The following is a 27,342-nucleotide window of genomic DNA, read 5'->3' on the forward strand; positions in this document are numbered from 1 at the left end:
CGGACCCCACCTCTCACCCGCCCCCTCCCCACCCACCACCCCTCGGCCGAGCTGGAGGAACCCGGGAGGCGGCGCGCAGGGGGCCGGGCGAGGCGGGGGGCTGGCCCGGGCCGCTCCCCCCTCCCTCCCCATCTGCAGTTGCCTGGGCCGCGCCGGGCCGCACCGCCCGAGCCTCTGGGCCGGTGGCTCCCGGGCCGGCTTCTCCAGGCGCTCGCCGACATGCAGCCCGGGAGCGGGCGGTGCGTCCCGGGCCGCCCCTGAGCCGGCCAGGGGGGACCTCTCCCCCCGCCCCGCGCCTTCCTCCACGCGGGGGCGAGCGGACGCCGGTTCCCCCCCCTTCCAACCTCGCCCAGGGGCCCCGGGACCCCGCGTTTGCGCGCCGCCGGGCCAGCGCCACCCCCCACCCCCCGCGGGCTGCAGGGGCTCATGCGGCCGCCAAGGTAAGCGCGATCACCGCACCGCGGGGCCCGGACCTCCGTCCCCCCGGGGACCTCCACCCCCGAGGGGCGCCGCCGGGTCTCCTCTGGCCCCGATCGGCCTGCAGCTCGGCGTCGCCCGGGTCGCCTTAGCTCTTGGCGGGAGGAAAGTTTGCGTGGTTCGGGTGTTTATTCGTCTCTCTGCCCGCCTCGCGCCCCTCCGGCAGCCCCCGATGCGCTCCGGACGGCCGGCGGCCGTGCGCGCGCCGGGGGTTGGGCGGACCCGGCCCACGGGGTCCCGGCGCGGAGCGGCTTCTCTCGGCCGCGGACTCCGCTTTTTGGGGGGGGTGAGGAAGGGGGAGAGATGTAGGGGGGTCGGCGTCCTTTCCCTCCCCCGATCCCCAACCCCGGGCTGCGGACGCCGCTGGGTACCTGGCGATCCCGCCGCGAACCCCTGAGTGGCCCGCGGTACCCGGGATTGCGGAGCCTGCCCGGGAGGGAACCGGGGGATGGGGGGGGGGACGGGGCGCCGTCCACGCTCAAGTCCTGCCCAGGCACGGGCGAGACCCGTGGGTCACCAACCCGCGCGAGGCGATCCGGGAAGTGGACCTAAGCGGACCCCGGGGGCGCCGGGCTTGCACCGAGCCCCCCGCGCCGGGGACAGGTGCGGGACCGAGGACGCCCCCGCCGCCCCCCGGCGCGCGTGGTCCCCGCGCGGGGGGCGCGGCTGCGGCTCCGCGTGCGCCCGGCGGCGCCTCGTCCTCCTTCCCAACTGGAGGCCGCGGCGCCATCCAGCGGAGGCGCCGGGCGGCGCACGGGCTGCGCGCGGGCCGCGCCTCCTTCCTCTCCCCGGCCGCGGCGAAGTCCGGTGGCTCCACCCGAGGTCGGACCGGGGAGGCGGGGAGGGGGGGGGCGTGGATGGAGAGGCGGGCACGAGCCATCGATCCCCGGGAAGAGCCGATGCCGGCGGCCCGGCCATCCCGAGGAGCCGCAGGGCCCCGGGGACCGGGGGATCGGGGTTCTCCACGGAGGGGCCGGCCGCCCCCCCCCAACCCCGGGCTAACCTGCTATCCGGGGGAAGCTGTTTCCGCGGGTGCGTCTGTCTCCGAGGGGACCTGGCCCTGCTCTCCAGGGTGCAGGTGGCATCGTTGTTGTTATTGTTGTTGTTGTTGTTATTTACTCCCTTGCACCTGCAGCTCCATTGCTTCCAGCCGTGGACAAGCAGGTCCCTCGCCTGCACCAAGGACTCCAGTTAACAACGGGGCGGGGGGGGGGTGATGCTCGTGGATGGCACCCGAAGCCAGCAGACAAAGGCTCCGGGTGGGGTCTCCGTGGTGGGCTTTCCCCACCGCCCACCGGGCCAAACGGGCTCAGCAGGGCAGTGGTCGTGGGATCGGAAGGGCCCTTTGGCTGCACTGAGGGCCTCCTTGGCTCTTCGGGATCTAGAACCTTCTGGATGGGGGGGGCGTCGGGGAGGATAGTGAAGGAGGGCTCAGTCAACCTCCTCTTCTCAAGAGTCCCATTCCCCTTCCCCCCATTCCTAGGTGACAGACGGGCGCAGGTTCTCCCAATACACACACAAGATGGTGGGTGGCTGGTCACACACAGACTTCCCTCTACTTGCAGGTATTGTTATTCAATAACCAGAGGGGACCAGAAGGATCTCCGGGTAGCTTGGTACCTCAGAGAGAAGCTGAGGGCCTGGGAGGAGGAGGGGCGTGGTCAGGTGCCCAGAAGTCTACCTTGCCCAGTGAAGTAGATCCAAGCACACCCTTCTCCCCCCCCCAGGTGTGGCTGCAAAGTATGATGCACTGTGGACGGGGGAGGAGGCGTGGTCCCCCTGGTCCCCCGAGAAGTCAGCCACCCAGAGAAAGAGACGGGGTGTACCCAATTGGGACTAAGCAAAAACAAATGAGGATTATCGGGAAGCAGCTAATTGCTGTCTGTTGACTCACGAAATGAAGTAGCCACTGCCTCTGAAAGGTGCTTATTCACCTAACTTTTCATTCATCTGTCCCTACTGGAGCTGTGTAGGAGAATGGCTTTGTTATTCAGTGTTTATTGTTTAGTTATTCAGCAAACTTCACTTGACAAGCAAGGGTCCAGGTGCAAATTTGCCACCTGTCTGGTATCTAGTTATATCCAATGAACAGGTTCCTCTGTGTGTGTGTGTGTGTGTGTGTGTGTGTGTGTGTGTGTGTGTGTGTGTGTGTGTGTGTGTGTGTGTGTGTGTGGTGGTGGTACTGGGGCTTGAACTCAGGGCCTGGGCACTGTCCTTTGGATTTTTCACTTAAGGCTAGTGCTCTACTGCTTGAGTCACAGCTCCACTTCTGGGGGGTGGGGATTTGTGTGTTTTTTGTTTTGGGAGATTTGGGGGGTTGTTTTTGTTTTTTTGTTTGTTGTTTGTTTTTTTAACCTACTAATTGGAGAAAAGAGTCTTGCTGAGTTCCTGGCTTGATCTGGCTTCAAACCTTGATCCTCAGATCTCATCCTCCTGAGTAGCTAGAATTACAGCTGTGAACCACCCATGCCCAGCTTGTTATACAGTTTCTAATTGTCATCCCGAGCACAGTTAAGCCCAGGGAAGTACTCAGTGAGCACTTTACACACACACACACACACACACACACACACACACACACACACACACACACACACACACACACACACACCTACTTACCATCTAAAACTATTTCAACTTCCCAAGTTTCTTAGCAGGGTAAGAAAGAGCTTGTTCAGAGAAATATTTCTTTTCTTAAAACCTTTTCCTGTTGTTTTTTTTTTTTTCAATTCGTGTCTAGAAAATAGGATTTCTGTGAATCTATTCCCATTCCTCATGCATGATCCATCACTGTCCATATGGGATGTATTACTGGGCAGACAGAAAAAGATAAACTCTGAGTGAAGATGAGGAGCAGCTGTGGTTTGGAGGAAAACACTCCACTGGGCATCACAAGGCCTGGGCTTGAGCCTCTGCCCTACCTTGTCTCTCCCTAGTGACTTTGGACAAGTCTCTTAACCATATTGAGACTCACCACATGGAGGTGGTCGTATTTGTAGCAAAGTTGAGATGACTGTACAGGTACATGCCGGCTGCCTTGAGCATCTGTGCTTAGAACCCAGAACCCACCAGACAGGTTATCTAGGCCCCCTCCTTACCCGGTTGGGGAGCTCTGAAGAGTTCACCCATTTCCCACCCAAGCCAAGGCTCTGACAGAAACTGTAATTAGATACTAATGTTGGAGCTGCCACTGGTGGTTCATGCCTGTAATCCTAACTATCCAAGAGACTGTCATACCTGAAGGATAGAGGTTCAAAGTTAGCCTGGGAAGAGAAGTCTGTGGGATTCCACCTCCAACCAAAAACGAACAAAAAAAGCCATGCTACAGGCATCGCTCAAGTGGTACAGCGTCAGGTATAAGCAAGAAAGCCGATCAGAGCTACTTAAGGACAATAAAAGAAAATAAGAAAAGAGGAAAAACAAAAGAGGAAAGGTGATCAGGAGCTCGAGGCCCCCAGTTCAGTGCTCAGTACGGGCACAGGAAGAAACTAACGTTGGATCAGGTGCATCAGCACATGCCTGTCCACCCCCCACTGCTTGCAAGGCAGAGATAAGGGCGAAGGGAGAAGTTCATGAGACACTTCCCCAAGCCCGTCATCCCAGCTACATCAGGTTAAAACAGGAGGATATTGGTGCAGGCAAGCAAGGACATACGTTTGAGATCCTATTTGGAAAATTAATGAAAGCGGCAAGAGCTGAGGCACGGCTCAAACGGCAGACACCTTCTTAGCAAGCTCAAGGCCCTGGGTTTAAGCCCCAGTAACACGCACATACTCAGAATTAATATGGGCAGCGACCTTCCAGCCCTCACTCTGGGTTGGGCATCTGTGCTGAGTGGTCTCTGATTTGGTGAGCTGACTTCATCCTCACTCAACCTCCTGCAGTGCTGCACTTACGTCTCCCACTTGACAGATGAAGTCACTGAGGTCCGGGCTGCAGGAGCTTAGCTAACATGAAAGTGGGGGCCCCTGGACAGGGGTGGGGGGGCACGGAGAGTATGACTCAAGGATGGGGCAACTCCCGAATCCTGAGAATGAAACCCAGGGCCACTGTACAGGCTCAGCAAACACTCTACCACTAAGCCCCATGCCTTCCCTTAAACACAGAGGAAATGATAGCAAGACACAAACACTTTGGATAAAAAGGAGAGGCCCGGTTGTCAGGGAGACAGAAAGATCTGTGACCATCTTTCCTGGGACCACCTGCAAGGGAGAAGATGATTGTAAGGAAGGCTGGTGGTAAAGATGACTTCCAGAATATGGACCTGTGGTGTGCTCCCCTCCTACCCACAGGAGCACCCCCACAAGTCCTATTGCTGGGCGTGCCTCAAAGCCTCCCTTGCTGGATGAAGGCCAACACTTTCAAAAAGAAGAAAACATAAAACAAGACTGTTTAACAGAAGTTAACAAGCCAGGAGACACAGAAGAAATCCAGGGATGGATTCTGTTTAGATTTTCAAAATTCTTCCTGGCAAAGTTCCACCACAAGCCACTCCAAGCTGGGCACCAGTGGCTCACGCCTGTAATCCTAGCTACTCAGGAGGCTAAGATCTGAGGATCGCAGTTCGAAGCCAGTCTGGGTAGGTTAAGTCCTTGAGACTCTTATCTCCATCTAGCCACCAAGAGAAAAAAAAAAGGTAGAAATGGAGCCATGGCTCAAGTAGTAGGGTACCAGCCTTGAGTGATAAAGCCAAAGGACAGTGCCCGAGCTCTGAGTTCAAGCCCCAGAACCAGCACCAAAAATAATAAGCCCCTCCAAGAATGTAAGGGGTAATTAATTGCCAGGGATCAGAAAGAAAACAAAACAAGATAAACAGGTAGCCTTTGGGATGAAGAATTATACACAGCAGGGATCCCCAAGGATTTCTCCTGCACCCAGACTTGGTTTACATTTACATAGATTATCCAAAAGAGAGAAAGCTTAGAGGCTTCCAGACCTGTGTGTAGATGAATTAAAGGCACTGCTGAGATGCAAACAAATGGCAATTGGCCACAGGATAAACCTAGCAAGAAATCACACGGAAGGCTTTACAGGCTACATTAATGCATTTGTGATAGCATAAGCCAAGTTGCAAGAAAATAAACTGGCTCTCATCTGTCCAGAGCCACAAAATGAGATCTCAGTGGTATGTGGAGGAGGGGTGGAGAGTTACCTTTGCAATCATTGCAAAGTGTTAGTTTACTAAAGGGCCCCACAGATCCAAAGGTTTAGAAAATGCTAAAACACCATCAGAACTTATAATCGCAAGCCAAAAAACGTGTTCCACTCAGGCTTTCCCCAGACCTGCAGGAAAAAAAATAAAAAATAAAAAAACGTTAGAAGGGTGAACAGAAAAGGCTCTGCCTTGGCTGTGGTGTGGAAAGAGGAAACTAGAAGGTGAGCTGATCACAGTCTATAAAATCCGGAAGGTTATGGAGAGCACAAACAAGAATTGGCTCATCTCCTCTGACATGGCTGGACCCCTGGCTCAGCCTTGATGTTCAAAAGAGGAATCAGGAGGATGCAATCAAAAAGAATTGGTTCCCACTCTGAGTTGCATAGCGAAGCCAATCGGTTCTTCGGCAAAAGCATTACAAAGGGAGGTAGAGAACGCAAGGATGCTGAGAGCATTCACCAGACTCCTGGACTGAGTACCGCTATAGGTCCCAGATACCCTGCCCTTCTGAGGTTGGCAATGAAGCCGAATTGCTGGCGGACACTAGCATGAACCATTTAGCTTCCTCTAGAGTAGCCAGAGGCCTGTGTGCACAGGAGAGAAAGGGAAGTTAAAACCAAGTTGAGGCCAGTGCTGGTGGCTCACACCTGTCATCCTCGCTACTGGGGAGGCTGAGATCCCAGATCAAAGCCCAAAGCCAACCCAAGCAGACAAACCCCAGAGATACTGATCTCCAAATAACCATCAAAAGCCAGAGGTGGAAATGTGGCTCCAGTGGTAGAGCACCAACTCCCAGCAGAAAAAGCTAAAAGAAAGTGCAAGGTCCTAAGTTCAAACCCCAGTACTGGTAGCAAAAAAGAAAAGAAAAGAAAAGAAATACAGGTGCCCAGGCTCTTCCTGCAGAGATACAAAGTCAGCTGTTTTGGAGTGGGGTTAAGACCTGTGTACCTCCCCTCCCCATAATGGTGCCCCAAAAGAGAAACCGTCCTACATTGAGGCCTGGGGGGGGGGGGGTGCCTGGCTGTACTGCAGATTTCCCCAGGCCAGCCACACCTCTGTACAGATTGTACCTGCGTCCTTCCTCCTACCTGGAGTCCTTCCTGTACCTGTCACATAAGAACCCGGAGGTGTTGAGCTGAAACATCCTGCTAACAAAATTTGATGAGGCCAGGGCAGTGGGACAGGAACTGGCTCCTGAGATTCATGCTCTTCAAAGCTGGCCTCTAGCAGATCCTCAGCCTTGTTTGGTCTCTGACCTAGAGATGCAGAGGGAGGGATGGGATGGTGGTTAATTACCATCTGGACTGCCGGGAATGCTAATACATCTCCTCTCTCTCTCTCTCTCTCTCTCTCTCTCTCTCTCTCTCTCTCTCTCTCTCTCTCTCTCTCTCTCTCTCTCTCTCTCTCTCTCTCTCTCTCTCTCTCTCTCTCTCGTTATCAGAGGGTTTTTTAGAACTAGCTCCCGAAAGGCAGATTCCAGCAAATGGTGTTAATTGCTGGACCTCAGGGGTGGGAAGGCCACACACAGGCCTCTGGGCTCTCTGGCAGCCGTGCGTGCTTGCCTCGGGTGCGCCTTGGTCGCATGCAGCCGGAATGAGCTGCTGTGCTGTGATTCTGCACAATCAAGCACTGGGTCTGACCCAGGCTGGCTGGGTTTAACAGGAACGCCGGTGGAAGAGGGTGAGCTTCCCCACCGCAGCCTGGACAAACCTGCAGCGGTGTTTTGAGAATGGTACCTCATGGACCCCATGTTGTAGAAAAGAAGAGTCATTCAACAAACCTGGTAGCCTGGGAGCTACGTATTTGAGGGAGAAACAGCGGCACCCCAACAGTGAAGAGACATTGGTCTGGGAAGGGCAGTACTGAAATACCCCTTCCCTGCCTTTCCCCCCCACTTCACCCCCATCCCCATCCCCACCAGCCTGGCAGTGATCCGTCTTGGGAAGCTGACAGGCATCTATGGTCACTGGTTGAGATGGAGAAACCGTGACTTTTTGCTCAGGGTTTAGCCTTGAACTTTGATCCAGACTCCCATCTCCATGTCCCCTAGTCTGCCTGACGTTTTTTGACCTAGGGAAGCCAGGGCCACATTGCTGGGCTGACTGGGGAATTACTCACCTTCTCACCTGCTCTGGGGGAAAGCCTGATTCAGAAGTTGTCTTGTGCTGCCTGGGAGGTGGGGCGTCGATCTTTAAGGACATAAGGTGTTTCTTGCCTCTCCTTGGTAAAGTCTTGTTCTTTGCCACTCTCTCCTTCTGGCAGAAACCAGCCTGGCAGCTTGTGTGGCCAAAGCTGTGATAGTTCTTAAGAGAAAACATCTAAATTAGATCAAAACCCAGAATTTTTTTTTCCTCCTCTCAGAGAACCAGATGGGCTGGCTTTAGAGTTGAGGTGTGAGGGAGACTGGCTTGAGTTAAAACCCTCGTCCTCGTAGCTTATGAGTGTGCCATCCATACAAAAGGTGCCCCTGGGGGAGAAGCTCAGGACTGAGGCTGGCTGGAAGGGGAGGGGTCTGTGACCTGTCCCCAAGAGTGTGCTACAGCTGTGCAAGCCTTCTCTCCCCAACCCCCCTCCCCCTCCCTCCTCTCTCCCCAACCCCCCTCCCCCTCCCCCCTCTCTCCCCAACCCCCCTCCCCCTCCCCCCTCTCTCCCCAACCCCCTCCCCCTCCCTCCTCTCTCCCCAACCCCCCTCCCCCCTCCTCTCTCCCCAACCCCCCTCCCCCTCTCTGTCTCTGCATGTCTCTCTCTGATTTTCTGTTGCTCTCTTTGTGTCTCTCTGGTTTTCTGTTTCTCTGACTCTGTCTGTCTGTCCGTCTATCTCTCTCTCTCTCTGTGTCTGATTTTCTCTGACCCTCTCTGCCTGTCTGTCTGTCTCTGGTTGTCTGTGTGGCTTTCAGATTTTCGGTTTCTCTGACTCTCTGCCTGTCTGTCTATCTGGCTCTCTGTGTGGCTCTCCGACTTTCTGTCTCTCTGACTCTGTGTCAGTCCGTCTGTCTGTGGCTTTCAGTGTCTCTGATTTTCTGTTTCTCTGACTCTTTGCCCGTCTGTCTCTGGCTCTCCCCCCCCCCCCCCGCCCCCGTCCCGCCCTCAGATTTCTGGGGAGAACGAAGTGGGGCTCTGGGATCCTTGCGCCCTGGGAGGACTTGGGGACACTGGGGTCTTCTGTGTGGGCCGCTGTGGGAGGATCGTGGGGCCGGGACGCGCCCTCAGATCGCAGGTCCTGGGGGTCCCCAAGATCCCCCCTCCACCCTCCCCGCCGGTGCCCACCGCGTCCCGCGGGCCGGGCTGAAACCCGAGCTCCTGGGGCGCGGGCGCGTGATGATTGGAGGGGAACCAGGTGATGGACGGCGGGGGGGGGGGGCAAGGGGCGGGGCCTCGGGGGCGGGGCCCGCGGGTGGGGGCGGGGCCTCGGGGGCGGGGCCCTGGAGGGGGACCGGTGATGGACGGCGAGGGGCGGGGCCAAGGGGCGGAGCCCTGGAGGGGAGCCGGTGATGGGGCGGGGCGGTGGAGGGCGGGGCCCCGGAGGGGCGGGGCGCGAGCGCGTCGTGATTGGAGGGGAACCGGTGATGGACGGCGAGGGGGCGGGGCGGGGCGGCGGGACCTCGCCGCGGGCCGGGGAGCAGCGGCCCGCGGCCCGGGTGGACGGAGCCTTCCGGCTCGCAGCTCCCGCCGGCGGAGCCTGGCCGAGCCGCCTCTCCGCCCAGCGATCTGACCGCGTTCTCCTTCCCTTCCGCGCTCTTCTCCAGGGAGAGGCTGGTGGGATCGGGCCGAGCTGGATGGACGGGCATGGGGAGAGGGGCAGGACGCTCCGCCCTGGGATTCTGGCCGACGCTCGCCGTGCTGCTCTGCAGCTTCCCCGCAGGTGAGGCCGGGGCGCGCGGGGGGCGCGGCGCGGGGGGCGCGGGGCGGGGCGGGGGCTCCCTGCGCGGGGCTCCCTGCGCGGCCTTTGTTCCCCCGCGGACCGGCGTCCCGGGACCGGCCGGCCCGAAGCAGGGGCGGGGCCGGGGGGCCGCGGCCGGCGCGGGACGGGGCCGGGGCGGGACGGGGCCGGGGCCGGGGCCGGGGCGCGCGGCCGCCGCGGGTCGGAAAGCGAGAGGGCGTCGGGGCGGGCGGGCGGGGCGGGAACGGCCATCTGTTTCCAATGAGCCCGCCGCCTTCCCACCGGGTTGGCAGGGCCCGCGGCGGATTCCTCCGCGGGCCTCCGGCCGCCGCGGGGGGAGGGGAGCCGCGCCACAGAGGGGCGTTTGTTCCTCCCCGCCCGGGTCCGGGCGCTCCCGCTCCTCCCCCCGCTCCTCCTCCCCGCTCCTCCTCCCCCCGCTCCCCCTCCCCTCCTTCTCCCTCCCCCCGATCCTCCCCCCCGCTCCTCCTCCCCGCTCCCCCGCTCCTCCTCCCCCCGCTCCCCTCCCCTCCTTCTCCCTCCCCCCGCTCCCCCTCCCCTCCTTCTCCCTCCCCCCATCCTCCCCCCCGCTCCTCCCCCGCTCCCCCTCCCCTCCTTCTCCCTCCCCCCCGCTCCCCCTCCCCTCCTCCCTCCCCCCGCTCCCCCTCCCCTCCTTCTCCCTCCCCCCGCTCCCCTCCCCTCCTTCTCCCTTCCCCCGCTCCCCCTCCCCTCCTTCTCCCTCCCCCCGCTCCCCCTCCCCTCCTTCTCCCTCCCCCCATCCTCCCCCCCGCTCCTCCCCCCACTCCCCCTCCCCTCCTTCTCCCTCCCCCCGCTCCCCCTTCCCTCCTTCTCCCTCCCCCCGCTCCCCCTCCCCTCCTTCTCCCTCCCCCCATCCTCCCCCCGCTCCTCCCCCCACTCCCCCTCCCCTCCTTCTCCCTCCCCCCGCTCCCCCTCCCCTCCTTCTCCCTCCCCCCCGCTCCCCCTCCCCTCCTCCCTCCCCCGATCCTCCCCCCGCTCCTCCCCCCGCTCCCCCTCCCCTCCTTCTCCCTCCCCCCGCTCCCCCTCCCCTCCTTCTCCCTCCCCCCGCTCCCCCTCCCCTCCTTTTCCCTCCCCCTCTCCCCCTCCCCTCCTCCCTCCCCCGCTCCTCCCCCCTCCCCGCGTCCTCCTCCCCCCTCCTCCTCCCCCCTCCCTCCCGTTCCTCTTCCCCCTCCTCCCCCGCTCCTCCTCCTCCTCCCCCCACTCCTCCCCCTCCTCCTCCTCCCTCTCCCCCTCCTCCCCCCCACTCCCCCCGCATCTCCTCCCCCTCATCCCTCCTGCTCCCCCCTCCCCCCTCCTCCCCCTCTTTCTTCCTCCTCCTTTTCTTCTTCCTTCTCCTATTCCTCCTCCTCCTCTTCTTCCTCCTCCTCTTCCTCCTCCTCCTCCTCTTTCTCTCCTTCTTTTCCTACCTTTCAGGGGGAAAGGCACAAAACTCAAATCCCCAAGCAGGTCTCTTGATCACGTGGAGTAAAACTTTTATGTTTTCACGTTCTGTGGCTCACAGCCTGAAAGCCTCAGTTCAAGGCTTTGGACCCATTTTTTTCTTGCTACAAAGAAACGCCAAGTATCACCAACCAAACGGCCCACCCCTGGCCCCCCAGCGAGGGCCCCACCCGCCCCTTCTTCCCATTGTGTTGTGGGTTCCAGAGGTTGCCTTTTTGCAAAATTGCAGCTCGCTTCTCAACGGGGCCAAATTCAGTTCTGCAACACCTCCCCCCCACCACCACCTTGCGCCCAGCTGAGTCTGCAGAGGACTTGAGTTAGACTCCTTGGGGTTGGAGCCAACTAGGCTTCAAGTAACTGGCAGAAGTGGGCAGTCCCCAGCTGGGTCTGGCTGCCAGCTGGGAGTCAACTCAAAATCCATGTAAGCAGGGCAGAGTCTGGAGTGGGGATCAGTTTACCCTTTTGTCTCAGCCCTGCTGCAGAACCCCCAGCGCCTGTCGGTCTGGTGGATGCAGCTACCAAGCCCCCCAAAAGCTCCCCAGACATCTGCAACTTGGTAGGGAGGCTTGGCACCCGCACACCACACCCCATATCCAGACCTCTAGGGAGGGTCTAGCAGCCAAGTCCCTCTCTTCCGACCCTGTTCCTTAAAAGGCAGTTTTGCCATGTACTTCGTATCTGGATTGAGAGGCTGATTTTTTTTTTCCCTTCCCCAAATTACAAAAATAATAAATCGACCTCTTTAAAAAAAATTAAGGAAAAATAAAGAAATCTCCCCCCCACACCCCACACACACACACTTTTGGGGCAGAAGCTTGCAATCTGTGCTCATCCTGCTGGGGTGCAGATAAAGATCCTCCGCCAGAGGTTTTATCAGATGGATTGATAAATGGCTTTTGTCCCCTGGCTCCAGTGGGGGCGATGTGCTTTCAGCTCTGAGCTGAAATTGAGAAGGGGGTTCAGGGCCTGTAAAACAACACCCGCCTGCTTTTAAAGCTACAGCACTTGTTCACTGGGGGGCACAGGAAGGGAAGGGCCAGGTAGAAGATTCTGGGAAGTCGGCAGGCTGAATGAGGGTGTGTGTGTGTGTTCATTTCTTAGTTCATGTCTTGGTCTCAGAACAACAACAACAACTATGTTCAATTATTCCAGCCTAGTCTGAGGAACACCGGTGCATTCTATAATTCACAACCCAAATTCCATCACTTTTGTTTCCAAGAAACCCAGTTCTTTTTGGCTTCAAGACCAGTAACCAGATTCTGCCGGATGGAGCTGATTGGCTGGCGTTTCTCATCAGACCCCTTACCTGCCATTTGCTCTCAGAACTGTCCACCTTAATGAAACCTGAGCTCACTGCTAGCCACCGCGAAGCAGAGGCTGGGAGCCCTTCCGGGGGCTCAAAAACCTGGGGTCAGAAGACAGTTTCCTAGCTGGGCGCTGGTGGTTCCTAGGAGGCTGAGATCTAAAGCTCACAGTTCAGAGACAGCCCGGGCAGAAAGAGCTGACAAACTCATGTCTTTTAACCAACCATCCAAAAGCCAGAAGCTATGGCTTAAGTGGTAGAGCACCAGCTTTGAGAGAGAAAAAAATTGTAGGGACAGTGCTCAGGCCCTGAGTTCAAGCCCCAATATCAACACACAGACGAAAGGAAGGAAGGAAGGAAGGACAGAAGGATGATTTCCTAAATAAAGGATGAGATGGAATAATTTCCATCACCAGTACAGTGTTGTATTATTTGACCTGAGACCCCAAGAGAGAATGGGTGCTTTGGAAACTTCGGTGCTGATGGGGAGCAGTCGCGTGTTAGAGAAAAGCAAAATTCCAGGCAGGTACAAGGTGATGTCCTGAGACACCGGTGGGGGGCGGGGCGGGGCGGGGGATGGGCAGTCTGTGTGTTGCAGCCTGTCTCACCAAGACAGGTGGAAGCTGGCTGAGCGGCCCCCTGAAAGCCTGGGTTTGTTCAGCTCAGCAGCTGGAGTGGCTGCCAGGAGTTAAACCCATAGGGTGCAAATTACATTGGACACAGTAACGTGGAGAAAGGCGTCTTTGCTCTTCCAGACTGAGAGCATTTGTGTGTTCTGTTTACCTGCCCCACATGCACGGCCAACACGCTGTGCCTCGGCCTCCATGGCCGCTTCAGGGACCTCCTTGGCGGAGGACCTTGGGCTGATACAGCCTGGGAAGGAGAAAAGGACTCCGCAGTGGCAGGCGGGCGCTGCTGGGGGGGACACGGGACAGGACAGAGCAAGCTGGGTGCTGGGGCTCACTCCTGTCATCCTAGCCACTCTGGAGGCTGAGATCTGAGAATCAGGGTTCAAAGCCAGCGTGGACAGGAGAGAGCCTGTAAGACTAGCAGTCTCCAGTTAACCAGCAGAAAGCCAGAAGTGGAATTGTGGCTCAAGTGGTAGAGTGCCAGCCGTGAGCACAAAAGCTAAAGCAGAGTGCCCAGGCCCTGAGTTCAAGGTCCCAGCATTACACCAGAAAAACAAAAAAAGAATCATTCTTTCAGTTAAGCACACAGGAGTCTGGTTTCCCAAGGCAGCCCCTGTTACTCAGCGGAAAGTTCTGGGCCTTGACTCTTCCCCAGGTAGCCCATGGCCTCCAAACACAAGCTCCCCCACCCCCCACCCCAGCCACTGACTCGGTCCCCAGGGGACTTCAGCTCCCCAGTGCCACTGAGCTACTCTGCCTGCCCCTGCCCAGCTGTGAACCCAGCCCCCCTATCCCCATCACCTCACCTCTGCTCTCCCCTGAGCTGAGGTTCTTTGAGAAGCTTCCTTTTGTAGGCCAGGCCATGGAGAAGGGCCTCTAGAAGGTTCTTGGTGGAGGATGGGGGAGGAGGCGCAGGTTGGGGGAGGAGTCCAATGTCCTGGGGCACTGGGGGTGCTCTGGGGAATTGGTTCTGGCTGCCCCAGGTTGGGTATGGTGGAGTGGGCCTCCAGGCCCGTCCCTCTCGGCCTCTGCAGCCAAACACCTGGCTGTGTGCTCCCGGCATGTTACAGAGAAGTTCCCACCCGGCAGGGATGGGCCAGGGACTGAGGGGAGCACAAGCTGGGATGAGCAAGTTGCCCCCCATCTCCTGAGGGGGGTCCCTGGGGGGCAGTGAGGAAGGGGATATGGAGGAAGAATCAGGTGTCTCGAGGCTGGCAGGGGATTCTCTTTTCTGCTGGTACAGTGATTTGAACTCAGGACCTTGTGCTTGGCTGGTGTACTACCAGTTGAACCATAGCCCCAATCCTGTTTTTGCTGGCGAGAGTGGAGACAGTCTCAGATTTCTTTTTCCTGCCCAGGCTGGCTGGCGAGCAGTTCCTCCTGAGTGGCCAGGGCTACAGGTGTGCCCAGGGCTTCCAGAGGCCTTTCCAAGGTTACCCCCTCTTCCCTCCCTCCACCTGCCGCTGTCTGCGATGAAGACATCGCCCCTGTATCCTGGAGAGCAGGGCTCTGATCAGGCAGTGCGCATTTATCCCCAGTTCTCAGAGGCTGCTGGGAAGGGGTGGGACCAAGACCCAAGTCTCCAGGAACGCACCTGGGTTATGGTGCAGTGAGGGGGAACTAACTGGATGGGTGGACAGGTCCACGCCCCCCCCCCGCCCCGTCTTGGTACTGAGATACGGAAGAAGAGGGGTGTGGTCTTGCCTGGTGGGAATGGATGGATCTGCCTTCCCATCCTCATCTACTGACTTCCTGGTGGCAGAATCCAACAAGGAGCTGGGTGACCAGAGAAGAGAGAAAGCGAGGTGGGGTGTTGGGGGATTTCACAGTGCAGGACAGAGGCTTGGAGCAGCCTGGCATTCATGTTACTTCTGGCCCCACCCACTAAGCTACAGGCTGACCAATCAGCCCCCAGCCTCCCAGCAAGCTCAGGGGTCCCCAGACCCTTGTTTGGTCACCGCGCAGTGGTTTCTTTCCTGATGCCCTCCGGCCTCTGTCCTTAAGAAAGTCGAGTTGGCCTTGCCTGGTACCTGAGTCCTCGGCGCAGTGGGGTCTGGTCCAGGACTAGGATTAGTCACTGTTCCTGGCAACACAGTCTCGCCCAGGACTGCCAGCGCGCGAGTAACTCCATTCAGAAGGTCACCACGCCAAGCCACAGAGTTGAACCGCAACCATCTGAACGTGGGGCTTGGGTTTGAAATGAGCCTTTACTGCTTTAAGAGGAGGAGGGTTTCCCTCCCTCCCTCCCTCCCTTCTTCCCTCCAGGCCCCTGAAACCTGACCTGACCCCTTGCACCCCGGGAATGTGTGGCTCTATTGGGCTTTTCTGAATGGCAAATTGCACTGTCTTTATTCTGGGGCTGGGGAGCAGCTCTTGAATTCCTAAGACTTCTAGGGAGGTGGGTGTTCATGGGAAGAGGGGGGGATCCCTCACACCCCCTCCACATGGGGCAAAGTAAGTTTTCATTGTTTCTTTGTTATGCAAACAGGGTGGTAATAATCAGACTATTATTCCCACAGATTGGGCTTGATTCACAGTTCAAAGGGAAGGGGAACCTCAGAAAAATAGCTTAAGACAACTCTAGTGCAGAAAGCCTCTCTTCCTGTTGCTGGGTTGCTCCTGAGGAGGGGGGGAAGGCGGGAAATTCATTCGGACAGGCTGGGTGGCTCTGATTTCTCTACCACCTAGGCCAACAGGGGAGGCGGTCTGGAGCACACACCCCAAAGTGTGGGTTGAGGGTGAGCCCTGATGCAGGCCCAGCCTTGGCAGCATTCACAGAAGACCCCCCCCACCTCCATTCTCCCCAGACACACAGCAGCACTTGGAGTGGATGGAGGGGTGGGAAAGACGGCAGTAAATCCCCAGGTTGCTGGTGGCATACACGGATCCTCCTGCCTACCCGGGAGGCCAAGATCCCAAGGATCACAGTGGGAATCTAGACCTGACATTACAGCCTTGAGAGATTCCATCTCCAATTAGCCAGTAAAAATCCAGCCTGGAGGTGTGACTCAAGCGGTGAGAGCAACAACTGAGCAAGCAAACACAAGGCCCGGAGTTCACACCCTCGTACTGCCCCTCAGCTCCTTTGTCCACTTCTGGGCAGAAGCGTGAAGAATGTTCTCCCGATGGCTGAGAATCGGAGTCAGCAGTACTGGGGGGGGGGGATTGAACTTGGGGCTTGAGCTCCGTCCCTGAGCTTTTGTGCGCCAGGCTGGTGCTCTTACCGTTCGAGCCACAGCTTCACTTGTGGCTTCTGGGTGGTTCATTGGAAGTAAGACTCTCATGGACTTTTCCTGCTCTGGCTGGCTTCAAACCTGCTTGAGTAGCTGCGATGACAAAGGCTGCTAAGGTCCACAGGACTTTAAGGAAACAAATGGAGTAGACACCCCCCCACACCCTCTGCCCTTCAACCCTTAGGGGCTACAGGAAGCCTCGCTTCAGGACAGCTCTTTCCACAAACCTGACAGATCAGAAAAATCTAGAAGGCCAGATAGGTTCTCCCCTTTCCATGCACCTGCCGGAAAGCTGCCTCCGGTCTGCAGACGGGGTGTATTTGGCCGGGGGTTACACGAGGTGGCACCTGACTCCCCCTGGGCCTGGCAGATGGGGCCTGGGGTCTCTGGGTCTCCCGTGGTGATCATGTGTCGTCCTCCTCCTTTTCCTCCTCCTCCCCAGCCTCCTCCCCGTGCAAGATCCTCAAGTGTAATTCCGAGTTCTGGAGCGCCACGTCGGGCAGCCACGCCCCGGCCTCAGACGACACCCCGGAGTTCTGCGCGGCGCTGCGCACCTACGCCCTGTGCACCCGCCGCACGGCCCGCACCTGCCGCGGGGACCTGGCCTACCACTCGGCCGTGCACGGCATAGAGGACCTCATGGGCCAGCACAACTGCTCCAGGGACGGCCCCACGGCCCAGCCGCGCCCGCGCACGCCCGCGCCGCCCGCCGGGGACAGCCAGGAGCGCGCCGACAGCCCCGAGACCTGCCACTACGAGAAGACCTTCCACAAGCACGCGGCCGCCCCCAACTACACGCACTGCGGCCTCTTTGGGGACCCCCACCTCAGGACCTTCACAGACCGTTTCCAGACCTGCAAGGTGCAGGGCGCCTGGCCGCTCATCGACAATAATTACCTGAACGTGCAGGTCACCAACACGCCGGTGCTGCCGGGCTCGGCCGCCACCGCCACCAGCAAGGTAAGCGACAGGACGCCGGCTGCCCTGCCGCCCGCAGACCGCGGCCCCCACCAGTCTTTATCTGGCTGGGGGAGGTGGGTGGGAATTCGAATTCAGGGCCTTCCCTTGGCATGCGTGGCTCTCTGCCACTTGAGCCATGCCTGCAGTCTGGCTTCTTGCTGGTGTGTGTGTGTGTGTGTGTGTGTGTGTGTGTGTGTGTGTGTGTGTGTGTGTGTGTGTGTGTGTGTGTGTGTGTGTGTGTGTGTGTGTGCGCACGCGCGCATGCCAGTCTAGGGCTTGAACTTGGGGCCTGTCCCTGAGCTTTTGTGCTCAAGGCGCAGGTCCACTTCTGGCTTTGTGAAGATTCACTGGAGATAAGAGGCTCAGCCGGGTGTCCGTGAGACTCTTATCTCCAAAAAACCACCAGAAAACCGGAAGTGGTGCTGTGGCTCAAGCAGTATAGCGCTAGCCTTGAGCTGAAGAGCTGAGGGACAGCGCCCAGACCCAGAGTTCAAGTCCCACGACTGACCAAAAAAATAAAATAAAAGTCTCATGGACTTTCCTGGCCGGGCTGGCTTTGAACCGGGATCCCCAGATCTCAGCCTCCCCAAGTAGCAAGGATGACAGGTGTGAGCCACCATGCCTGGCCTTGCTGGTTATTTCGGAGACCAGAGTCTCACAGACCAGGTGATGGGGACGCACGCCCCTTCTCGGTGTCTGGCTTCTGCCCCCTGCCGGTCCTGGCCACCAGAGCCCCCTGGGGCCTCGGCCCGCCATTGTGGTGGGTGTGTTGTCCCAGGAAGGTATATGATGTGTGAGCGACGTGGTGGGTAGTGTCTGGCTGGGCCGCAGGGGCGTTTCTGCCCTTGCCCGGCCTGCCACACCCCAGAAGACGACAGAGGGGTGACCTGACAGCCAGAGAGGGAAATGTGCCGCCCTGGCTGCTTCCTTCTGGGCAGGAAGCCAACAGGCCTTTAGACCTGAGGAAGCCCCAACCGGCCCTCAGTGCCCCCCTGGCGAGCCCTAGTGGGCGACAAATCTAACCTGAGTGCACCTGTCCCCCTCCCCTTTCCCAGCCTCTTCAGACCCAAGGGTCACCCTCCCTCCCCAACACCTTCCCTCTCAAGAGCCAAGGTCCCTGCACCCTGTAAGCCAGAGGCTGCAGCTCCTGAATCCTACAACCAACCAGGCCCCAGCCATCCCAGCTACTCAGGAGGCTGAGATCAAAGCCAGCCTGGGCAGACCAAGCTGAGAGACTCTTTATCTCCAACTAACCAGAAAAGGCTGAAGTGGAGCTGTGGTTCAAGTGTTAGCACCACCCACAGCAAAAAAAAAAAAAAAAAAAAGCTTGAAGGACCACAAGCACCCAGACCTGGAGTTCAAGCCCCAGTACCTGCAAAAAGACAGGAAGGGAAGAGAAAAGAAGGGAAAGAAAGGAAGGAAGGAGGGAGGACACCATGCCTAGCACTCAGCTGAGACCCACTGGGACCCGGATCCCCCAGTGCTATCCCCCTCTGCAAGTGGGTTCATCATTCATTCGTTCACTCCTGTTTCATTCAGTCACCTGCCAGTAAGATTCCAGACCTCAGGCCAGCCCCATGCTCCTCAGAACCGCCCAAGCCAGGATGGGAGGCCCTCCCGCCCTGTGCCAGCATGGAGGTTTCCAGAAGGGGGGTCCAGGGCTGTGTATGTAGCCAGGCTTGACCAGACCAGCCCTTCCGCTGTGACCCAGCCACCTTTGATCTCAGCAGGCTGAAAACTCCCAGACACCCGCCACCTGCCCCCAAGCCCCGTCCACCCAGCCCTCCCGGAGGCCAGACAGTGACAGCGTCAGTGTTTGCGGCCAAGCCCAGCTCAGAACTTGGGCCAGACTGGGAGCCTTGCGGTCCCCGGGTGAGAAACAGGGCTGGCTGGCGTCCAGTACCCTGGCCTGCCCCGGCCTGCCGAGGGAGGCCTGGGCTCCCCAGGTGTCAGGTTCACTCACCCCCCTCCTTTCTCCAGATCCCAGCCAGGGAGACACAGAGCAGCAGGGAGTCAGCACCCCAGGATCCCTCAGCGCCTTGGCCCCCAGCTCTGGACTGGGCACTGAGAAATCAGTGCCCCAATCCCATCATGCCTTGCAGGGCGGGGGGGGGGGGACAGGAGGAGACTGTGGCTTATTCCCACAGCCCTGCCAGTGTCCAGCCTGCCTCCTTCCTCTCTCCTGGGGGATGAGCCGATGGAGAATACTCACCACCTACTGGTGGCTGACGCCTGGCAGCCCAGCTACGCCGGAGGCTGAGATCTAAGGATCCCAGTTGGAAAAAATCAGCCCAGGCCAATTAATCTCTAATTAACCACCCAAAAGCTAGAAGTGGAGGTGTGGCTCAAGTGGTAGAGGGCTATCCTTGAGCAATAACTCAAGAGGGTAGAGCCCAGGCCCTGAGTTCAGACAGACAGACAGACAAACACACACCATTCTCCAGCCCTGGCAAGCAAGTCAGCCAGCTTCTTACTTCACAGGAAAAGAAACTGAGGCTGCAGAAGACAGGGAAGAAGGGCCCCCTCCCCATCCCCCCTCCCGTCCCCCCCCATGTGTCCTGGGTGTGATTCATCCACTTGGTCCAGCCCCCGCCTCCCCCCCCAGGGCTCCCCGTGTCCCACCCCTGGCTTTATCTGCAGGGTGCAGTAAAGCCCGGCTCTGCCCTGTGTGGAGGGGGGGTGCTTCTTGGGGGCGGGGCCCAGGCAGAGCAGCCTATGGCGGTTGGCAGCGCGCCGCCGGCTTTCGACAGGCCCCCTTCATGCTGTTACTTGTGGTTGCCTCCCTGGTACCCATGCCAGGGAGTCAGGCGGCCTGGTGGCTTTCCAGGAGGTGTCTGCTAGAGATGGCGGCGGCGGCGGCGGGCAAACCCGCCTTTCCTGTTCCCGGGGCCGGGCGGCACTGGGCAGGCAGGGTGTCCCGATCCGAACCCCGGGAGTCTGGGTGGCTCTGTGCACCAGGCAGGGACGCCCCAGCCCTTCATGACCACGCCCCCTCCTCCCGAGTAGCGGGACCACCCACTGCCCGGACCACCCTGGCGGCCCCCCCCCCCCCCGCTGGCACGGTGGGCTAGGCTGTTGGCTGCAGAGGAAGGAGAGGTGAACCACGCGGAGTTGGCAGTTTCACAGGGCAGGGAGGAGAGAGCAGCAGCAAGACTACACACAGGCCAGAATCGGGGCTCCAGGCAGGTGGGAGAGAGCATCCCCCTCCCCTGCTCCGGGTACCAGGCCAAGACCTGTGGTCAGGCCCCCCTGGGTGTCCACCTGGCCTGGAGACTCCGATTCTGGGGGTTCATGAGGCAAGCAGGCCAAACCCCTGGCCTGGGCCAGTCGCCTCTCAGGTCCAGAGAGCCCAGGGCCAGACCAAAAGACTTGTTTTAAGTGAGAAGAAAGACGTCAATACGATTCATATCAAGTCCAAGCTGGAAGCTGAGAGTTTACACCTATAATCCCTGCTACTTGGGAGGCTGAGATCTGAGGATCGCAGTTCAAAGCCAGCCCAGGCAGGAAGGTCTGTGAGACTCTTATCTCCAATGAACCACTCAGAAAACCAGAAGTGGAGCTGTGCCTCAAAGTGATAGAGCACTTGCCTTGAGCAAAAGAGCTCAGGGACAGCGCCCAGGCCCTGAGTTCAAGCCCAACAAACAACATGTCAATATGTCAAGCCTAAACTATATGTATCTTTATACCAGAGCAGTGAGAAATTGTGATTGTGTGTGTGTGTGTGTGTGTGTGTGTGTGTGTGTGTGTGTGTGTGTTCCATGAGAGAAGGGTCCCCAGAAACTAAGCCCTGCCCTACCATAGCCCGCCCCTCCCCTCTCTAGTCCTCCAACCCTACTTTGTTTCTTTTCCTTCTTTTTATTTTTCCTTGCTTGTTTATTTTGATGTCCATGACGGGGCTTGAACTCAGGGCCTGGGCGCTGTCCCTGAGCTTTTTCATTCAAGGCTAGTGCCCTACCACTTTGTGTCACAGCTCCACTTCTGGTTTTCTGGTGGTTCATGGGAGATCAGACTCTCACAGACTGTCCTACCCAGGCTGGCTTCCAACTGTGATCCTCAGATCTCAGCCTCCTGAGGAGCTCGGGTGACAGGCGGGAGCCACTGGGGGTTCTTTCTTTCTTTCTTTCTTTCTTTCTTTCTTTCTTTCTTTCTTTCTTTCTTTCTTTCCTTCCTTCCTTCCTTCCTTCCTTCCTTCCTTCCTTTCTTGATGGCACTAAGATTTGAACCCGCACCTCACCCCCCACCCCCTCTTCCCTCTCCCTGCAGCTCACCATCATCTTCAAGAACTTCCAGGAGTGTGTGGACCAGAAGGTTTACCAAGCCGAGATGGACGAGCTTCCCGCAGCCTTTGCTGACGGCTCCAAAAATGGGGGAGACAAACATGGGGCCAACAGCCTGAAGATCACCGAGAAGGTGTCGGGCCAGCACGTGGAGATCCAAGCCAAGTACATCGGCACCACCATCGTGGTTCGGCAGGTGGGCCGCTACCTGACCTTCGCCATCCGCATGCCGGAGGAGGTGGTGAATGCCGTGGAGGACCAGGACAGCCAGGGCCTCTACCTCTGCCTCCGCGGCTGCCCGCTCAACCAGCAGATCGACTTCCAGGCCTTCCACGCGGACCCTGAGCGGCCCGGGGCCCGCAGGCCGGCGGCGGACAGCCCGGCCCCCGCGGCCCCAGACACGTTTCCCTACGAGATCGCCGTGGCCAAGTGCAAGGAGAAGCTGCCGGTGGAGGACCTGTACTACCAGGCCTGCGTGTTCGACCTCCTGACCACGGGGGACGTGAACTTCACGCTGGCCGCCTTCTACGCCCTGGAGGACGTGAAGACGCTGCACTCGGACAAGGCCAAGCTGCACCTGTACGAGCGGACGCGGGAACGCGCGCGGGGGGCGGCCGCCGCCCTGTCCCCCCCGGGGCCCCGGCCCCTGCTGGGCGCCCTGGCGCTCCTCCTCCTGCTGCCCGGGAGCTGGTAGCCGCCCGGACGGCTGTGTGGAACCCGGCACCCCGAGAGGGAAGCCCAGCTTTGGCTTTGGGGAGCAGAGGTGGCCGCGGGCCATGGACAGATCTCCCCCAGAACTCATGGGGGGAGGGGGGTGGCACCCCATCTTCTCTAGACAAGGTTGTGATGATCGTGGTGCTGTGATGTTGGTGACGGTGAAGCTGTGGGGTGCCACCACAGCTCCCCTCCGCAACGCCCACCCCTGCCGTCCCCCCAGGCTGACGCGCCCCCCTCACCCTGCGCCCCGCCCCACACCAGAGAAACACTGGGAACATCAGCCCCCCCCCCCGCAATGCACTGAGACAGGCTGACTGCTGCACGCGCACGCGCACACGCACACACACACACGCACACACACACACACACACACACACACACACACACACACACACACACACACACACATGCAGCCTGGGAGGGCTCCCCAGGGACTGAGGGGGACTGAGGTACCCCAGCCCAGCCTTCAAGGGGAACGCTGCCCTCCAGAGAGCCCCGAGGAGGCGGCACATGCGCACCAGGTGGCTGCGGACACCTGTTCCAGCCCCGCCCTCCTCCCCGTCCCAGACAGGAGTGACCCCCCATTCCCCACCCCCCGCTGCAGGATGCGCACGCCATCAGTCCACCCCACGGATAGAGCCAGCTGGCCTGCCCTGTCCTGCGTTCCCCCAACTGCTGGTCAGCCCCCACCTTCACTCCCTCCCAGCAGGATGGGGAACCCCCAAACAGCACAGCAGGGCATCCTGCAGCCCGCCCCACCCCCACCCAGTGTCCACTGCCGACCCCCCCCCACTGCTCCCCAGGGACCTCTCATACACTGGCCAAAGAGGTGGCAGAGCCTGCCTCTCCCCCTCCCCCCCCGAGGTCCCCCTCCCCACCCCGGCCCCCCAAAACACCCAAACCACACCGTGCGGCCCCTCCCCTGCCCCGCTGGGGCGGTTTTTTGTTTTGTTTTGTGTTTTTTTTTAGCTATCCCTAGGTTGGAGGTCAGATGTTAAAGCACTTTATTTCGGTTGTGTTTGAGGGCGTTCTTGCTTGCAAGTGGGGGGCCTTGCACTGTGTCCGTGCGTGTCCGCGGCCCAGCGCCGTGTGTACATACTGTAAATTATTTATTAATGGCTGAACTCAAGTAAAGTTTGGGGTTCTTTTTTGTCGTGGTGGTGGTGGTTTTCTTTTAGACGTGATGGAGGAGTTGGTTTCTCTCAGGGGACTGGGGGGAGCTTTGGGGGTGGGTGCCCCCTAACTGGGAGTGTATGGGAAGGTTGCGTGCACACGGGTGTGCGTGTATGCGCGTGCCCCTGGGTCGTGAGTTCACATGGAAGAGGCAACAGGCTCCCCCCAGGCCCTTCACCTCTCTAAACTTACTTCATCTCCGGGAGCAGGCCCGAGCTGTGCGCGCAGCTCCTGGCTCTGGGCACGCTGGGAGCCTGGCGCTGGCCATGGAGCCTGGCGCTGGAGCCTCAGGTCAGGGAGCTGTCTGTCTTCTAACATGAAGCTGGAGGTCAGGGAGCTGTCTGTCTTCTAACATGAAGCTGGAGGTCAGGGAGCTGTCTGTCTTCTAACATGAAGCTGGAGGTCAGGGAGCTGTCTGTCTTCTAAGATGAAGCTGGAGGTCCGGCCAGCCCAGGACGTCTGGTCCCAGGCAAGAACCCTATCCAACAAAGAACGGAAAGGAAAAAAAAACAGAATGCATTTCCAAGGAAGGGGGCTTGGGCTAGAATTAGAAACAGACATGTGGTCAGAGTGCAGGAGAGCTGCGGAGCAGGAGTAGAGTTTATCTCCACTGTGCCAGAGCTGGGGTGGGGAGGGAGGGGGGAGAATACCAAGGTTTGGGGTGACAGGCTGACTGGGGCTAGCTGTGTGGTCTCCCCTGGAACCCCCCCCCCAGCCTGAGAGTCCTGATTCTCCCGGGGCTGTGAGGGAAATCTAGTGAGCTAATGCCAGGCGATTTGTCTGGCACACAGCGACTGGCACGGGGCAAGAAGGCCACCAAATACAGAGGCCCCCTCTCCAGGGACTGGCTGTGTGTGCTTGCTCTAAAGCAGGGGGGCAGTGTGGAGCAGCCTATCCCAATAGCCAGCGACAAGCGCGAAGGAGGAGGGGAGGGCAGGGCACCGCTGCCTAGCTCACCTGCAGGAATTTGAGGGATTGGAATTCTTTCCAGAACTTTCCTCCAGCAAAGGTTTGGGGGAGGGGGAGAAGGTAAGGGGGTTCGCGACAGGTCGTCAGTGACGTGAGCTGGCTCAGGTGGGGGACACACCTGGGAAGGGTTGGGGGGCTGGGGCTCCAGTGGGAGAGCACCAGCCTTGAGCTAAGGCAGCTCAGGGACAGCGCCCTGAGTCCAAGCCCAGGTCTGAAGCAAAGAGGGTTGGAAATGAGGGCCGTGGCAGTCCCCAAAATACACCCTGGAAGAAACACTGAACGCCCCCACCCCCACCCCCAGTCTCTGCACGCAGTTGGCCGTGGGGAAGAGGCCTTGTGCTTGATGGCCAAGCGTGGCCGGTGGCCGGAGCAGGGACACGAGCAGACACAAAGGAGAGCCCAGTGCTGGCTCCCCCAGCTGCGGGCCCAGCGGTGTTCTAATCCCTCTCGGCTCGCCGCCCCACCTGCATGGCCACGCTGAGGAGGGAGGGCAGGCCATCTTGAGGGCTGGGCCCCCCAGGACAGCTGTTTTCTGCCCATCACGCCCAGCCCAGCTGACCCTGGCTGTGGGATAAACTCCATGGCTGAGTCCTGCCGTCGCTTTGATGAAGTCAACCAACGGTCCTAGCAGGCCGGCACTGCCATAGGGTGAGCAGAGCCAGTTGGGAAAAGTCACCAAAGGCCTAGAAGAAAACCAGGTTCACCCAGCCATCACCCAGCCACCTGCTCCTAACCACAAAGGAACCCGCTCAGAGCTCCACCTGGAGGACAGCTAGAAAGGGGGACTTCAAACCGAGAGGTGGGGGGGGGGGGAGGATGGAGGAGGAGGCCGGACCCCTGTCTCCAGGTGTGAGAGGCTCAGGTGTGAGGGAGAAGGGGTCCAGAGTGGCCCGTCGTCTGGGTCACCATGGTTCAGGGTGGCTTTCTGGGTCAAGGTTAAGGGCTGGGGGTGGAGTCCCCGGGATCCGACCCATGAAGGCGGTACGCAGCCCATCCAGTGTCATGACACATTTCTGGGACACTTGCCATGCTCTGGTTACCGGGCCAACTTCTAGATGTAGGTGCTAATTTATCATGGCCGAACCCCTCCCAGCACCCCCCATTCCTGGAATCCAGGTGGCTGGAAGCCCAGACAGGCTCCATCAGAAGGAGGTTTGGTGGGCAGAGCCCTTGGGTGGCTTTCAGCTCCAAACCAGAGCTCGGACCACTAGAAACCAGATCTGTAGAGCACATCTCCCGTCCCTTCCCAGCAGAAACAGCTACAGTTCCTGGGGGAAACATGCTTTGCCCTGCCAGCGACGAGAAGCTGACCCCAGAGAAGGGGGGTCTGGGGGATGATTTTGTCTAACGCAAAAACAAAAAAATCAAGAGTCCTTTTTCTCCTTTCCTCCCCTGCACAAGTATCCGGGGGCCGTCCCTGTGTGTGACTGGTTGCAAGCTAGATTTGGAGGAGAGCAGTCACGAGTTCTTCAGCAAGTATTTAAGAGGCCCTAGGGTGCGGAGGGGAGGTGTCTGTCCTCACGGGTGACCTCTCCTGGTAGGCGGCCGGCATGACAAGTCACGGTCACGCAGTGGTGGAAGTTGGGGCCTGGCTGTCCCAGCCCCTTTGTTTTAGTCCGTCTTGTCCGATAGGAATTTAAGTTAGCTATGCCAGGGCTAGCGTCAGATCCTCCCCACTGTAAGTAGCTAGGATTACTGGCATGAGTCACCGCACCAGGCCTGGCGTGTTGGTTTTGACATAGGTTCTCTCGGTAACGGGAGCCAAATCCTGACATTTCCAACCAGGCCCTGACATGGGGACTTGCGTGTCTGTATCATTGGTGGATGCTGTCATTAACCAGAATCCTGCTAAACTGCTCCTGCTCCACACCTGACGTAGATCCTGCCATCCAGCTCCAGCCAGCTGGCTTTGATCAAGTGAGTTCTGATCCCAGGCCTGCCTTCAGCAAGAATCCTGTTTGGTCAGTTTAGTGGGGACTTGCAGCCCTAGGTGTTTCCTTTTGGCCATTTTCCACCCATAAGCCTCACCTGCTCCTTGGCCATACAGTACCTCTCACCTGTGATGTTTCTGGACTTGAAGACTCCCATAACAGCAGTCCCAACCGTCCACCCACCCATCCCTTCAGCGAGGCCCCTGACCATCCTTAAGGTATGCCCTGAATTTTGTGCTTCCCCTCCTCCTTTATTTTTCTTTTTAATTCTTCCAGCCACTTCCTTGCTGTGGGATCTCAGATAGGTTACCTAACATCTCTGAGTCTCACGAGCTTCAACTGAAAACCGGGAATCAATTCTGCCTTATACGCCAGGCTCTGTTGGCTCACACCTGTCAGGAAGCCGAGATCTGAGAATTGTGGTTCAAAGCCAGCCCGGGCAGGAAAGTCTGTGAGACTCTTCTCTCCAATTAAACACACACACACACACACACACACACACACACACACACACACACACACACACACACACACACACACACACACACACACAGAGGCAGAAGTGGTACTGCAGCCCAAAAGTGGTGGAGCGCTAGCCTTGAGCGAAAGAGCTCAGAGACAGACAACACCCAGACCCTGAGTTCAAGCCCATGATGAACTAACTAAATAAGTAATCTACCTTATAGGACCAAATTTAAACATTGCAATAGAGCAATGGGTCCTGGGACCTGGCACCTCGTCGCTGGCCACAGATGGTGTCTTCTGCCATTTGATTTACCCACGAGTCTAGGTCCTGACCGGCTCAGGGCTCCCTCAGCCACCACATGGAGGTGGGGCAGGGCAGGCCCGACTGGGGTGCAGGGGGGCGTGGTCTTGTGCATCCAGGACAGGAGCTGGGAATGAGGGGTTCCCAATGCTAGCAGCGCCACATCCCCTTGGCCTCCTGCATGCCTAGAGGCTGAGGCCTCAGCCGGTCATCTTCTCCCATCTCACCTCCTTCGGGGTGAGGGGGGCTCCAGTCTACTGGGCCCTGCGGTGCGTATGGGCAGGAGGAAGAGCCCACAGCCTCGCCTGGCTGGGTTTAGCTGTCAGCCCCCAGGCCGCGGCTTGTGGAGCGCTGCTGCCCTCTGCAGGTCAGTTCTAGAACCACATGCACTCAGGG

General features: G+C 58.8%; 1 protein-coding gene across 1 annotated transcript; it reads left to right on the forward strand.

Annotated features, from left to right (window-relative positions):
• The first annotated feature begins 67 nt into the window (after positions 1-67).
• Rgma (repulsive guidance molecule BMP co-receptor a) lies at positions 68-23,252 on the forward strand. The gene is made up of 4 exons (XM_070043185.1): positions 68-440; positions 9,379-9,494; positions 16,596-17,113; positions 21,377-23,252. Exons 1-4 carry the CDS (start codon positions 427-429, stop codon positions 22,082-22,084), a joined length of 1,356 nt encoding a protein of 451 aa, XP_069899286.1. The 5' UTR covers positions 68-426; the 3' UTR covers positions 22,085-23,252.
• The last annotated feature ends 4,090 nt before the right edge of the window (positions 23,253-27,342 follow it).

The sequence above is a fragment of the Dipodomys merriami genome, unplaced genomic scaffold (genome assembly GCF_024711535.1).
Source record: "Dipodomys merriami isolate MVZ:Mamm:240054 unplaced genomic scaffold, mDipMer1.0.p SCAF_33, whole genome shotgun sequence".
NCBI classification, from domain to species: domain Eukaryota; kingdom Metazoa; phylum Chordata; class Mammalia; order Rodentia; family Heteromyidae; genus Dipodomys; species Dipodomys merriami.

Excerpts from the sequence above, each read along its gene's own strand:
- Rgma (XM_070043185.1), top strand. Across the intron at positions 9,495-16,595 it reads GCTCTGCAGCTTCCCCGCAG|CCTCCTCCCCGTGCAAGATC; the intron begins GTGAGGCCGGGG and ends CCTCCTCCCCAG. Across the intron at positions 17,114-21,376 it reads CCGCCACCGCCACCAGCAAG|CTCACCATCATCTTCAAGAA; the intron begins GTAAGCGACAGG and ends CTCTCCCTGCAG.